General features: G+C 41.1%; 1 protein-coding gene across 1 annotated transcript in view; it reads left to right on the plus strand.

Annotated features, from left to right (window-relative positions):
• Impg1 (interphotoreceptor matrix proteoglycan 1) overlaps positions 1-16,521 on the plus strand; it is a 146,020-nt gene that overhangs the window by 104,875 nt on the left and 24,624 nt on the right. Inside the window, exon 13 of the mRNA XM_087207761.1 lies at positions 13,945-14,492. Coding sequence (XP_087063887.1) covers positions 13,945-14,492 — 548 coding nt within the window. The remainder of the gene's footprint in view (positions 1-13,944; positions 14,493-16,521) is intronic.

Consider the following 16,521-nt stretch of genomic DNA (forward strand, 5'->3'; position numbering starts at 1 on the left):
AATCAGAAAATTCAAGAAGAGAGCATGATGTAAATAATTCTGTGGGGATAAAGGGTATAACTCCCCCTTTTTTATTTTTTGCAATTGATTTTTTAGAGCACCATGGGCTCTTTCCACAATCCCTTGGCCTTGCGGGTTATAAAGAATACCTGTTTTATGGGTGATACCCATCTGCTTGCAAAAGATTTGAAAAGCTTTACTAGTATACCCCGTGCCATTATCAGTTTTAAGAACAGTAGGGACCCCAGTTGTGGCAAAGCATGTTAAACAATGGGCTATCACGTTTTGTAGCTTCTCCAGTTTGTGCGGTGGCCATAATAAATCCTGAAAAGGCATCAATACTTACATGTATATATTTTAACTTTCCAAATTCAGCAATATGGGTAACATCCATTTGCCATAACTGATTAGCTTTAAGGCCGCGGGGATTTACCCCATAATGAGGGACAGAATGGTGTGTAGGACAGGCAGAATATTGCTTAACTATTTGTCAAGCAGCTTCTCGAGTTATATGGAATTGCTTCCTTAAACTGTGGCTATTTTGATGATGTAGAGCATGAGACTGCTGAGCTAATTCCAATTGACTGAAAGCTACTAGCCGTGTAGCCTGATCCGCAAGATCATTTCCCTTTGCCAGGGGTCCGGGAAGCCCAAAATGAGACCTAATGCGACCCACATAACAAGGACAGGTCCGGGCAGGTATGCACCGTTGTATCTGAGCAAAGAGCTCCTGTATTTGATTATTGGCAGCATCAATATAAGCAACTGTTTCAAGCACCTGTAAAGCTTTAACAATTCTATTAGCCCGATTTAATTCAGCTGTTCTTTGACACTGCTTGGAAAATTCTGTTTTCCAAAGGAGGTAATCTCCCCCAGACAGGCATGCCTTAGCAAGCTGTTTCCAATCTCCAGGAGGCAACGCCTCCATGCTCAATGATTCTAACATAGCCTGAGTAAAAGGTGCGGTAGGGCCATATTGTGCACATGCCATTTTTAACTCTTTGAGTTGCTTAAAAGATATCGGCCAATGGATTCTGACCATATTCCCTTGAGCGTCAGCTTCCTCAAATACTGGACAAGCTAAATGAAAGCCCTGGGTATCTTCCCCTCTGTCAACCGCATGTTGCAGGGTAGCTTGTAATGGCGACAGAGACTGAGAATTGACAGACAAAGGCCTGGGTCCTGGGGGATGTTTGATCATGGCTATAAGAGGGTCAGTTTTTTTCATTAATCTTGGACCTGCAACCGGCAGGGGATCAAGACCAGCAATTATACTAGGAACTATGCCTCCCTCGCCCTGAGGCTTCTGGTCTTCCCCTTCCACCGTTAAGCCTGTCTACTACTGCTGACAAAGAGACTCCAATCTCTTTTCCAATCTAGTAATCCTTTCAGTCACGTCCTCATTCACTGGCTGTCTGGATTTTTCGGTTTTCTTGGCCAAGGCTACGATAGGGAGGGGGGGCCAGTCCTCATTGTTATACCTAGCAGCCTCTTCTTCCAAATCATCAGCATCTCCCGGGTTTAGGGGTCCCTCATCCGGAAAAAAAACCTTCCTTAGGGCAGGCTCCGCATCAGCATACACTGGCGGAGCAGATGGCTTAGTTTCACTTTCTATAGGAGGCGGAGGGCCAACCTCGGGAACACCAGCCTTGTCGGGCTCCTCCGAGGAAGGACTTGAGGAGGGTCCTTCAACCCGCTCTCCCTCATGCCGAGGATCCAAACTATCTCTAATTAAAGCCCATAAACTAAAAGTATCTATAGGGACTTTAGTGGGTCCATGACCATCGTAATAGTCCTGAAGTTGCTTCCCCACCTTATTCCATACTTCTAAATCTACTGTGCCTTCTTCAGAGAACCAAGGACAAACTTTCTCTACAAATTCTAAAAATCACATAATTGTTGATGCCCTACCTTTGCTCCATGAGAACAAAGCATTTTTTTAAGCATATGTACAAAAAGCAGCCGGCTATTACTAATACCCATCTTGCTACTCCCGAGTGCATTCGCCACCCTTAATTTACTTATCCGAGCTCACGATCCGCAGTGTCCTTCACTTGGTCCCCCGTATTCAGGTCCCTGTTCGGGCGCCACCTGTGACAGAGCCAGCCATCACTTGTCGAACAGTACCTGAATGGGGGAGTGAGGATGAAGAAAAAGAAAGACAAAAAGATAGAGTCAGGAGGGCTCCCAGAGACCGAGCGCCCAAGTTTATTTTTCTCCTCTCTTTTATACAGCAGGTGAGTTTGGTTGTGAATCATGACCCTTGTCCAGAGACACCTGCTTCCTTGTTTTCTAGTTCTTTGGGAATTCCCCACCCTCATGGGCTTCCTTGTTTCTCAGGGTTATAGAACATTCATCACGTTCCAGGGCAATCTAATTCAGCAAGGATGCAGTTCCTCATAACATAGTCTCCTTGCTCTATACAACGGAAGGTAAGATTCAAAATGGAGCCTCTTTGGCTAACACCACTTTCCACACACCACTCTCCACACATAATGCTACTCAGCAATGAAAAGGAACAAATTATTGATATGTACCACAATTTGGATGAATCTGCAGAGGGTTATGTGAGGGAGAAAAGCCAATTCCAAATACATACTGTATTCCACTTCTATGGCACTTTTAAGTTAACCATATTACATAAATGGACAACACATGAGTGGCCACCAGATGTTAAAAAGAGATGGGATGGAGCACAGAGGAGGCTTCTGGGCCACCATACCACAGCTCCCAGCACAGAGTGCAAAGGAGGCTTCCAGGCCACCATACCATGGTCCCAATGCAGAGGAGGTGAGCCAAGCCAGTGCCCATAGCATACGCGTGCACGCGCACCCACACACACACACACACACACACACTGTCAAAATGAGAAGATACATAAACAACTGTCAAAACCAGACTTCCAGATCACCTACAGCAACCCCAAAGGGAAACAAGATGGAACACTGATACTCAAATACCTGGAGTCCCTGAATTGACAACAAAAGAGGATCTGGAAAAAATGAAATCAGAAATAATTTCTCAGATAACAGCAGAGACTGTGCTCATAGTGGAAGACATGATTAATAAATCTAGAGAGGAGCTGAGGAACATGATGGAATCCCAACATAGGAAAAAAATGGAATCCATAAAACAGTGCCAACAGATTTCCAGGAGATTAAAAACTCCATTGAAAGTCCACACAGCAGAATGAGCCAATGTGAGAACAGCATTTCAGATATAGAAGATAAGATTGCAATTAGTGAACAGGAGAAGAAAAATTGCTTTAAAATTGTAAGGGACCATGACTAACAAATCCAGAAGCTGCTAGATGATGCAAATAAGAATGATCAGAGACAATGAAGAAACAGGAGAGAGTGCAGATGACATAAAAAAAGCTGTTCACAGAAGTGATGGCAGAAAACTTCCCAAGGAGGGAAAAAGAACTTGACATACAGATAAGTGAGGCATATAGGACTCCAACTAGCATTGATCAAAAAAAATCAATGCATAGGCATATAATAGTCAAGATTCCAGAAACCCAACAGAAGAACAAAGTTCTACAAGCAGTTAGAGAAAAGAAATAAATCACATACAAAGCAAAGCCTCAGAATCACAGCAGACTTTTCAATGGAAACCCTCAAGGCAAGAGGAGCTTGGAGTGATGTATTCCAAGCCCTAAAGGAAAACACCCTCCAACCCAGATTGATATACCCTGCAAAACTATCTTTCAAAATTGATGGAGAAATAAGGTATTTTTGTGACAAAGAGCACCTTAGGAACTTCAAGAACACCAAACCAGCACTCCAAAAAATTTTAGACAATATCCTAGGAAAAGACAACAAAGATCATAACCCAAGGAAACATAGAAGAATGAATCCATTGCACAAGACAAGAAATAAAATGCAAAGGGGGAGAATCCAACAAAAAGAAAAAGTCATGACAATGATAAGTCAATACATATCAGTTATAACCATCAATGTTAATGATCTCAATTCACCAATCAAAAGAAATAGACTGACAGAATGGGTCAAGAAGCAAGATCCAACAATATGCTGTGTACAAGAAACACTTAATTCAAAAAGAAACTCACAGATTGAAAGTTAAAGGGTGGAAAACAATTCTCCATATGACAGCAACCCGAGGAAAAGCAGGAGTAGCTATCCTCTTTGCAGATCAAGTGGATTTCAAACCAACACTGATTAAAACAAAGAAGTACACTACATCACTGTAAAGGAAACAATCCAAGAGGAAGAGATGACAATCATAAGTATCTATGCACCAAACACTAGTGCACCCAATTATATAAAATAAATACTAACAGACATGAAAAGTCACATATGCATTAATACAATAATAGTGGGGGACCTCAATACCTCACTGTTACAAATAGACAGATCAACTAGACAAAAAACAAGCAATAAAATACTAGAACTCAATAGAACTCTTGAACAAATGAACTTAACAGATGTTAACAGAATGTTTCACCCCCACAAAAACAGAATACACATTCTTTTCAGCTGCACACAGTTCCTTCTCCAAAATAGACCACATACTCACACATAGAACATGTTTAAGTAAGTGCAAAGGAATTGAAGTTATCCCGTGTTTATTACCAGACCACAGAGCGATGAAATTAGAGATCCATAGCGAAAGAAACCACAAAAATTTCATAAACATATGGAAATTGAACAATACACTTCTGAATAACGAATGGGTCACAGAGGAGATTAAACAAGAAATCAGACAGTTCCTTCAATTAAATGACAATGACAATACAACATATTGGAATCTATGGGACACAATGAAAGTCATCTTATGAGGGAAATTTATATCAGTGAATACACATATTAGGAAAATAGAGCAAGCCCAATTAAACAACCTGATGCTGAACCTCAAGCTTCTAGAAAAAGAAGAGCAGGACAAACCCAAACCTCATACAAGGGAGGAAATTATAAAGATCAGGGCAGAAATCAATTCACTGGAGACTAAGAGAACGATACAAAAAATGAATGAAGCCAAAAATTGGTTCTTCGAAAGAGTAAACAAAATTGACAAACCCTTAGCCAACCTGATGAGAAAAAGGAAAGAATAGGCCAAAATCCATGCAATTAGGAAGGAAAAGGGTGAAATTACAACAGACCCAGCAGAAATCCAGAGGATCATCAATACCTACTTCCAGAATCTATACGCCAATAAGATAGAAAACACAGAAGAAATGGACAGATTCCTAGATACATATGAATTACCAAAGTTGAATGAAGAACACCTAAAAATTCTAAACAACCCAATATCAGTCAATGAAATAGAAAACGTAATTAAAAACTTACCAACTAAGAAAAGCCCGGGTCCTGATGGCTTCACTGCTGAATTCTACAAGACATTTAGAGAGGAACTACTGTCACTACTGTTTAAACTCTTCAATGAAATTGAAAGGGAAGCAATACTCCCAAATTCATTCCTGGAAGCAAGCATCACCTTGATCCCCAAAACAGAGAAGGACCCAACTGAAAAAGAGAACTATAGGCCAATCTCACTAATAAACATAGATGCAAAAATCCTTAATAAGATACCGGCAAATAGAATGCAAAAGATCATCAAGATCATACACCCTGACTAAGTGAGATTCATCCCAGGGATATAGGGATGGTTCAACATATGCAAATCAATCAATGTAATACACTATATCAATATAGTGAAAGACAAAAACCATATGATCATCTCAAGAGGTGCAGAAAAAGCATTCAACAAAATCCAACACATATTTATGATAAAAACTCTGCAGAAAATTGGAATAGATGGTCTCTACCTCAATCTGATAAAAGCCACCTATGAAAAACCAACAGCCAATATCATACTAAATGGTCAAAAGCTGAAATTCTTTACACTAAAATCAAGAACAAGACAAGGATGTCCACTATCACCTCTCCTGTTCAATATAGTTTTGGAAACATTAGCCACAGCAATTAGACAAGAGAAAGAAATAAAAGGAATGAAGATAGGAAATGAAGAAGTCAAATTATCATTATTTGCAGATGACATGATACTCTATATAGAAGACCCCAAGAACTCCACCAAAAGTCTTCTAGACTTAATAAGCAAATTCAGTAGAGTAGATGGATACAATGTCAACAAACAAAAATCAATAGCTTTCCTCTATACGAACAACAGAGTCACTGAGAGAGAAATAGGGCAAACAATTCCTTTCACAATAGCATCCAAAAAACTGAAATACCTAGGAATCAACCTAACAAAAGAAACCAAAGACCTCTTCTCTGAAAACTGTAGCATCCTGAAAGGAGAGATTGAAGATGATATCAGAAAATGGAAAGACATACCCTGCTCCTGGGTAGGAAAGATCAACATAGTGAAAATGGCCATACTTCCAAAACTGCTATATAGATTCAATGCAATCCCAATTGAAATCCCAGCAGCATACTTCACAGACCTTGAGAAAACAATCCAAAAATTCATTTGGAACAAGAAGAGACCCAGAACAGCAAAATCAATTCTAGTCAACAGAGACCTGGCAGGAACTATACTACAAAAAACTATACCACAATGGTACTGTGATGAAAACAGCATGGTACTGGCAAAGAAAAAGACCTGAGGACCAGCGGAACAGATTTGAAGATGCAGAAACAATGCCAGACACACTCAGCCACCTCATCTTTGACAAAGGAGCCAAACACCCTCACTGGAGGAAAGATAGCCTCTTTAATAAATGGTGCTGGAAAAATTGGGCTTCAACTTGCCAAAGATTAAAACTAGACCTATATCTCTCGCCATGCACTAAACTAAAATCAAAATGGATTAAAGATCTAAATATTAAAATAGAAACACTGAACTGGCTGGAACAGAGGTTAGGTAGAACTCTTGAGGACATTGGTGTAGGAAAAGATTTTATGAACAAAACCTCAGTTGCCCATGAACTAGCACAAACAATCAACAAGTGGGATCTCTTCTTATTATAAAGCTTCTGCACAGCAAGAGAAACCACCAGCAGTGTGAAGAAACAACCCACAATGTGGGAAAAAATTTTCACCCCTTATTCCTCAGACAAAGGTCTACTATCTAGTATCTATAAAGAACTTTAAAAAATTAGACTTCCCAAATTTAAAGACCCAATCCAAAAATGGGCATCTGAAATAAACAGACATTTCTCAGACAAAGAAGTAGAAATAGCAAATAAACATATGAAAATGTGTTCAACATCACTGGTTATTTGAGAGATGCAAATGAAAACAACGATGAGATTCCACCTCACTCTAGAAAGAATGCCTGTGATCATGATATCAACTAATAACAAATGCTGGCTGGGCTGTGGAGAAAGAGGAACCCTGCTCCACTGCTGGTGGGAGTGTAGACTGGTGCAACCACTGTGGAAATCAGTATGGAGATAACTCAAAGAACTAGGACTGGAAGTCCCATTTGACCCAGCTATTCCCCTGCTGGGTGTCTTCCCCAAAGAATTAAAAGAATCATACCACAATGATATATGTGCGCCCATGTTCATAGCAGCACAATTTGTAATAGCTAAAACTTAGAAGCAGCCCAGTTGCCCATCAACTGGAGACTGGATAAAGAAAATGTGGGTTTTTTTATAAAATGAAGTACTACTCAGCCATAAAAAAATGAGGAATTAGATATATTTATTGCTAAATGTATGCACACTGAAGCGATACTCTTAAGTGAAATAAACATGACACAACATGCATAAATACTGAATAGTTTCTCTAATGTGAGAAACTGAAAGTATAAATAAGGACTAAAAGGTATAATAGATAATGTGAAATAGGAAGAAAAGGGGCAAAGGGGAAGGGAAAGTGGGAGAGGTAGGGGAAAGGAAATAAGGGACTGGAAATAATATGAGAAAATGAAAAAATGGAAACAAAGTCTTTGTAAATAGGGAGGGATGAAGGGGTTGAAGGGAGGGCTGGGCAAGGGTGAAAAATAAGAACCAAGAGAGACTATGTAAAGGTGAAAATTTCCAATCATGAATGTCATTATATTGTATACCTAAAATGTACCAATAAAATTAAATTAAATTAAAATTAAACCAGAAAAAAATTAAATTTTATTTTAAAAAAAGAGATGGGATGCAGGAGAATTGGGGCTGACTATAAAATGGTGACAGGATGGGAACTTCCTATGCCTAGACTCTCAGCGTCGCAACCTGGTTGATGCTGTACTTCATTTCGGCAAGATGTTAGCATTAGGGGAATCCATGTAAGGGGGACACAGGATCTCATGTATATATTTTTCTTCTTTATTGAGATAAAATTCCCCATTTTAGTCACTGTTAATTAGACAATTCAGTGGGTTTCTGTATATTCACCATGTTATACAACTTCACCTCCAAACCAGTATAATTCCAGAAACTGTTCATCACCCTACAGGAAATCCTGTAGCCACAAAGCAACCGCGCCCCTGAGGCTTCACTTCCTGCTTTTGCAAAGTCTGAGCTCTAAGTCCAGAGGAGAGTTCTTCCTGGGTGTGCCACAGTCCTAAGCACAAGGGTCACCCTCTTCTTGGGAAATGTCAGAGCTCTGGAAGGCACTCATTCCCCAGATAATCTACTTCCCCAGCCTTTTCTCCAAGCTGTCTGCTGCTTTTGTTGTCCCCCGCCCCGGGTCTTACCCATTGCCCCACACACAGCCATTAGTACATCTGCCTGTGGCTTTTCCAGACTCACCCAGGGGCCACCTCTGTCTCAGAAGTGTTCCTATGTAGGACAGATAAAGGCAGGCGACCCTTTTGAATGTGTCTTCAGGGAGTCAAAGCCAAAATAAATCACTGAAGTTCTTGGTGACTGCAGTCCATTCAGCCCCACCATGCTCCTGGTACTGAGGAGGAGGACAGTTATTTTCAAGACTACCACTGATCTAGGAGCGGCCAGAAGGTTAAATACGTGGAGAAAAAAAATCCCCCAGCATTCACTGGCCTTCACAAGATTCATCCCATTTTTCTTAGCTAAGCATTCCTGACTGCCACACATTTTGTAATAGTTTCCAGAGGAATTTTGACAGTTTTTGTTGCTTCTGGAGAAGGGGGAAAGGGACCCTTTCTTTAGTTCTCACTGATGCTACTCCCTGCGTTATTTCTTATAACTGCATTTGAATCTATAATTATCTCAAAATTTAAAAGTTCAGTTTCCTAAAAGTGAAACATAGTATGCAGTGTTCTGAGAAATAGAAAAAGACCCTTGTTATCTCACATTCTCCTACCCTGCAGTCCTACCTACCAAAACCAGTTGCTCTTAGCTCTTTGTCTTAGCATTTGCAAATACTTAAAAAAAAACCAAAATACCAGGGCTGGGGATTTAGCTCAGTTGTTCTGCTGCCTGCCTTGCAAGCGCAAGGACCAGAGTTTGATCCCTGGTACCAAAAAAAAAAGACAGTTTTATACATCACTTATTGACTTCCTGTAACGGTAGATAAGAATTTAAGTTTTTACAATATCATCCCCTTGGCCTCCCCTCGATTCTCTCAATTTAGTGATATTACAGCTATTAGTAAATCACTAGCTAATGTTAAGATTTTATATTCACAGGTGATATATGTGCTTTTTCCTTTCTGTTTCCCTGAAGTTAATGTTTTTGTTTTTTCTTTCCACTTGCTTAGTTTTCTTTAATTTTGTTGCTAATTCTCCCCAAACTTTCTTCCACAATTTCCTGTATAACTTTTTCCGTCAGGGAATATCAGTTCCTGCTTTCAGGACCTCTCTCTGCCTCTCTTCAGGCTGTTATAAACAGCCTGTGTGAGGCCACTGGGACACAAGCTTTGTTTGAGAAAAAGCTTTATTCCTGTCTCTGTGTGAACAGAGACTGAAATTAGGAGCAAATTTCAGCAGCTACGTGGGCAGGAAATTGGGTTTATATAGGTACTGAAGGGGCTGAGGCACCTGGAGTGAAACATTTACGATTGAGGGTCCAAGGATGGACAGCACAGGTGTGCAGACAGCGCTGGATCTTTCAGTGCTGGGGAGATTGCAGATCCCATCCTCAGTTTTCTTCATGGCCATCTGTTTTGCTTCCTGAGAGTAACGTGGCCCTTTTAGTAGCTCCCTGTTGATTGTTGCGGGCCGGATGTTTGCTCGGAGGATATCATCTAGGCCAGGCAAGACACAGACCATCACTTTGCACTCCTTGTTAGACATCTTTAGAATTTCCTTGTCCCCTCCTGAGCTGGAAGCTCTGATCACTGCTGTCTCTGGGTTTATGCTTTTGTTCTGTGGAGTACTCCTCTAGTAGTTTTGTCATGTTAAAAAATTTAGTCCACAAATTTTGCTTGTCAATAATGCCTTAATAAAGCTGGAAAATATTTTTAACTGGCAGAAGGCATGAGGATACAAGCATCTCATATATATTTGTCTCTTGAGACAAAAGCAGACTTAACTAGTTGCCCTCACACCTGGGACGACACCTGTCTCTCTGAGAGATTGCTTCACCATCTTTGTGGAGCTCTTCATAAATTTTCTGGTATCCTATCCCATTTTCCTGTGTGTGTGTGTGCGCGCGCGCACGCGCGCCCTCATTTTAAGTAAACACACCCTAAGCAACAATCCCCAGGAGAAATGTCTTGAGACCTTGTGTGTTTGCAAACATCTTTAGCCACATGGTTGTGGTACAGAACTCCACACAGGTCATAGTGACCCTTAGCTGGTCCCTGGAACACGGCAGACATTCTTCTTCCTCTGTGCTTCTCATTCTCGGCTCCTTCAAGTCTGTGCTCAAATAATCCCAGGGACCACTCTCTACAAAGTCACAGGCCCTGCACTCCCCTCCCCTTTCCTGCTTCATCTTATTTCCATAGCACTTATCACCACCTGGTTACTATGTATTTTTCTTTGCTCATTTTAGGTTTTGTTTTTCTGCCCTCCTTACTAAACAATATGCTGTAGACAGTCAGAAACTTTATCTTGCTCAGATGCATCTCAGCACCTGGGATAAAGCCTCATAATACATAGTAGGATATCAGTATCTATTCACTGAATGAATTGATAATAAACACTTACTTTCTATCTCTATAAGACTCCAAAATAAATAAGAATGGATTTGCTAGATATAAAGTTAAAAACTTGCTGGTCATGCCACTTGAAGGAGGTTGTGGAATCTCTTCTTTTTAGGTTTTTCTTTGTAAACATGAAGTAGGCTGCTACTTGATGTTTATGGCTCCCTGTACATAGGTGACCCTTTGAGCAGCATGTAAAGTGGCCTCACATCTGCCCGTTTTCTCCTCCATGCCCTGTTCACCTCTGGTCACTAATAGGGCTTAGCAAACACCACCCCACACTGTGCCCCTCTTCATCTATGGCTGGCTATTTCACTTTAGGCTTCAGCGGGCCCAAGACCTCCTACTTTGGACTGGACCAATTCATCTGTGGCCTTGGCTTTGGCAGACCTCTTATCTGTAAGGTGATCAGATGAGCCACTTACTCTATACCCAGGAGCCAGGCCTGTGGCTCGCGCTCCTGCCACATACACATGCACATAAACACTCTCCACCCTTCCCGAGACCCCCACACACTCCAGCACAACAGTTAGAGTCAGTCTACTTTTCATTCTTCAGGATAAAATAAATGGCCTTGGCTTTTCAACTCTTGACTTAACCATTGTAGAGTGGAAAACTTAATGTTGCATTGTCCTATGTTGCTCCTATGACTAATTTTTACATAAGAATTAGTTGAACACATAATTATTATATATGTACTTACAAATAGTAGTAAGGTTTAGATGACAATTTTCCCCCCCAAGGAGTTGAGTCTTGGTTCAGCAGCTTCAGTCTTGAGCCAAAGAAAGAAGGGGAGAGAGAGAGAGAGAGAGAGAGAGAGAGAGAGAGAAAGGAAATAGCAGTCTTTTAAAATCACACTTCAATAGGGCTGCTAGATTCCACAAAGAAAAATATAAAATATCCAGTTAAATTTGAATTCCACATAAATCTAATTAGCTTTTACCACATATATTTTCCAAGTGACATCCTGTATAGTATCTTTAAATAGACAACTGTGATATCAATGAAATAACTTGGTTATGTTTGTTGTGAATGTGAATATTTGTTAATATTACGATGCCACAAAGGAAAGAGGCTAGAAATTCACTGACTGGTGAAATAATGCACCAGACTATTCCAAGCTGAGTAAAGTTTATCCAGAGAGAAGAGGTAATAAGACCCTGGCTCCAGAGCAGCGTGAAGACATCCATCGTTGTGATTCTTGCCTCAGAGTCTCCTGACCCTTAATCCTCTGTAGGGGCATGGAGAGCCCACCATTGGTGCCCACGGCCAAGTGGATTTCCTAGGGCAAGATGTCAACTCAAACCACAGATAACACTAGACGCCTTTAAATTTACACATCCCAGATCCTTTCATGAGTATCTTAGCTCAAGCTGCCATAACAAAATGCCATGTACTGAGTGGATGAAACACAAACATTTATAAATCCAAGATCAAAGTGCTGGCAGATTTTGTTTCTGATGAGAACACTTCTAGTTTGCGGACAGATGCTTTCTTGCTGTAACCTCACAGGGCAAAAAGAGAGATGATACCTTTCATGGCCCTTCATTTCAGGGTGCTAATCTGAATCCCTTTCATGAGAACTCCACTCTCATGACCAGATTATCCCACAAAGGCCTCATCTTCAAATACCATCACATTAAGGATTAAAACTTCACCAAATTAACCCGAGAGAGACACACTCAGTCCATAGCAATGAGATTTGAATGAGACTTTAAGTGTACACACAGAGACACCTTGGGTGTTAGAAAATATTATTTCTGACAGTCTGATGAAGTGTGGCTACACATACCTAGGCACTCTCAGGTGAAAGAAAAGAGGGTGATTCTCTGAAATCTGGGCATAGCTCACCTATAGCCAGGTTTTATTTTAAGAAAGTAATAAAACTAATGTAATTCTAGCTTTCAGAGTTGTTTATCACTTACAGTTTCAGTTCTGGTGATTGCACAGTAGTAAACTAGCTAACTGCAAGTCCAAAGATTATATCTGCATCCAGACAGACCATTCATCATGCTTAGCATTTGGGTCTCAGCAGAGCTTCCCCATACATTTGCCAAAATGCCACTGAAATAATCACAGAAAGCTCCCTGTTTTGTTCACCTAATGCCTTAAATATTGTCAGTAGCTCTGGAATTTAAAATTATTTGGAGTATTTTAATAATCCATCAATCTTTTTAATTGAAAGTTTCATATAACCACTATCTTAGTTTGTAAATACTTACTGATTTTATTTTTATACCAAAAATGGAGTGCACTTCAGTAGTTCAATGTGTACTTACCCAAGAAACCAATGCCAAGGTGTGAAAATTATCAGAGTGTGATAATGTAATAGTGGCAAGGGTTTTAAACATTATCAAATATTTAGCAAGTTGTACGGTCAATATAAAGTTCAAATTATATGTGGCATTGATATGTTTATACTCAATACCATTTTGTAAACAGGTAAGTTATTCAGTAAGCTTAGCTAGTTTTGAATGAGAAAAATTAAATTTTAAGTGGTAAAATGACCAAAATGTGGTCATTGAATCCAAAAACTTCAGTTAGATAAAATGCAGATTTGTATTGTTGGAAGGTGAATAATTTTTCAGGGCCAAAACTGCCGAAGGGGAAGTGGGATTTAAATCTATTTCAGTGCCAGCTATGGTTTGGGATCTAAATGTATTCCAGTAGTGACTTGTCACTTTGTGTTGCTTGACCCATGGGCTATGTAATTCCAAAAATTCTAGGTACCTAATACTTTTTAGTCTCATATTTCTAGGCAGAGATCCACCCTTTGTCTGCCTAGTTTTGGATACACCATTTCCTGCCATTCAATTTCTCTTTTTAAAAAAAAATACCATTTAAATTATCAATGCAAATATCTTTTTTTTTTTTTTTAATTAAGCCTAACTTTGAATTTTCTTTTTTATTTTCTCCTCTTTGGGAACCACGTGGACAACGAAATTGGTCACAGGCGCTTCCTCCACCGGCAGTTCTTGGACTTCACCGGCAGGGGTCTCTACTTCCCTATCAGAAACTCTACCACTCTCTTCCACATCAAGCGTCTTCTCCCTCACTGATCAAGGCACCACAGACGTAAAGTCCAGTGACCAAACAGTGCTAGTCCCAGAGGTCACCGTCCCCACTCGTGATTCTTCTGCCGTTGGTGAGTTGGCTCTGGAAAGTCCACATTCGCCTGTATCTCCGTATGATGGCAGGTTGAGTACAGCTGGCCAAGATGTGACCGGCGACCAAGATAGAATGGCAGTGTCTAACACTCGTGCCCTGTTGGAAGAACTGGGACTGCATGGATATGTTTCTTCCCCAGATCATTTCCCGGAGAGAACCACTCCTGTCCCAGCACTGCAGTACATCACCACTGGCTCTATGACCATTGCCACCGAGGGCCGAGAGCTGGTAGTCTTCTTCAGTCTGCGTGTTGCTAACATGCCCTTCTCCGACCACCTGTTCAACAAGAGCTCTCTGGAGTACCAAGCTCTGGAGCAACGATTCACACAGCTGGTGAGTGGGCACTGCTTACTACTCTCAACTATCTGTGTCTCTTTCTTCCCTCTCATTTTTGTACACTGGGCAATGCATACTTAGAAGAAACAAGCCCCTGGGATAGCTGAAGCTGAGGAGAGTCAGCTAGAGTTTTGAGATGGATTTAGACCCAGGCAGGGAAGGGAGTTCTGTTGTGGACACTCAGGGGAGATGTCAACGCTCTTCTCCTAGAAACAAATGTACCCTAAAATATCCTCATTGCAATGCCTCCTAAAATATTCTACCAGAAATAATCTGTAACCATTCTAGTACTGAATTTGGAATCTAAAAGCAGTCTAATCAACTTTTCCTGAGTTGTAACTGTCTGATCAAGGGCCCAGAGCCTAAGGGGCTCAGCGCAGCTGAGGGGGAGAGTCCAAGCAAAGGCTTCTCTTTTGGCCCCTTGTCCCTGACAGTGAGCAAATGATTGTGATGGCTCACACGTTTGCTGATTAAAACCCCCAAACCACATGTTGATTTCTACAAGTACAATAAAAAATAGATACACAATAAGAAATGCTGTACTATAATACCTCTGCATAGTCGTGGCCAATTAAAGTAAGCTACACAATGCATGTCTGACAATAAAGGGGAAAATACTTGCTTCATATAAGGTAAATCATTATACAAATGAAAATCCACACACAATCCAACATCTCGGGTGAACATTTGCTTTTAAGACATTCTGTGCCACCTTACACACACACACACACACACACACACACACACACACACTCTCTACCAGGTAAGTAGATATCGAGACAGCCTCAAGTAACAGTCTCAGTTAACCCAGCCCACTTCTTAACGGGTTTGTGCTGAGTTCCTGTAATCAAGAGATCAGGAAGAGAAATACTTGCATCAGCTACAGGGTAATTTCTCTTTTACGTGATGGGTGGGAGAGCTCAGTTCTACAGTGTCATTCAAAGATCCACATTTCTTCCACCTGCAACTCTGCCAACCTCAGCGGTGTTTTCTCATAGACGTGGTCAAAGCCAGGTCACTGGTAGGTGTTTCCACTTGGAAGAAGGGGAATAAGAAGAGGCTGAGGGACAACGACACACTTGTCAGCGAGTGACTCCGAGGCTCCCGGGACCCCTCTACTTGTATTCTGTTGGTGGACTAGAGCTATGGTCACACCCTCACACAGGAAGCTGGAAATGGGGTCCACTTCGATCCCACCAAGAACTGGAGAATCTGGGCTGAGGATTTAGCTCAGTGGTTTCGCCGCCTGTTGAACAACTGCAAGGACCCAAGTTCGATCCCCAGTACCAAAAAAACACAAAAAGAAATGGATGACATGACAAAAAGAACTGGAGAATCTGTTTGGAAGAAGGGGCAGATAGCTATTTTCATACCAACTGGGGGAATACAGAAAACCCCTACCCAAGGCCAAAGCTATGCTAACAAATGAAGAAAAAGTTCAAAGTATGTAGGAGAAAGCAGGACAGAGTAAATTGAAAACAGTTCCAACCCCTATGTAAAATGTTCTTTTATTTTCATAATAATCTCATGAGGGAGAAACTAAAATGTGGGTCAGAATCAGTCAAAGTTCTGGTGGGGCAGAGACTGAAGCAAAGACAAAGCAGGTCTGGGTCAAGCCAGGAGACCACAGCTTGCATCTGTGGGCTCTCTGGGTTGTCAGGTGGGCAGCTCATCCATCAGGAGGGACTCACTCCTGCAGCCAGAGACAAGTAGACACCACAGAGCTTCAGATATCTCTGGAAAATGATCTCCACAAGGGCTGTGCCTCACAGGAGGTAGTGTGAGGCGTACCTGAGGGATACTGGAGATTATTAAATTATCCTTTGGAAGGGAATCCCTAGGGCATCTCTTTTGGTTGTCCATTCCAATTCATATGCACTGAGGCATAGCACAGTGGTTACCAGGCTAGTTAGGGACAGTTTCAGGACAAGATCCAAGTCTCCTAACAGCCAGTTCCCTGCTCTTTCCCCAGCACATTGTGTTGGCCATGAAATGGTGAAATGTGTCTGGCATCCAAGCTGATGCT

Source organism: Heterocephalus glaber, unplaced genomic scaffold, assembly GCF_053883595.1.
Source record: "Heterocephalus glaber isolate CG9 unplaced genomic scaffold, H.glaber_assembly_v1.0 deba00000818, whole genome shotgun sequence".
Classification (NCBI taxonomy): domain Eukaryota; kingdom Metazoa; phylum Chordata; class Mammalia; order Rodentia; family Bathyergidae; genus Heterocephalus; species Heterocephalus glaber.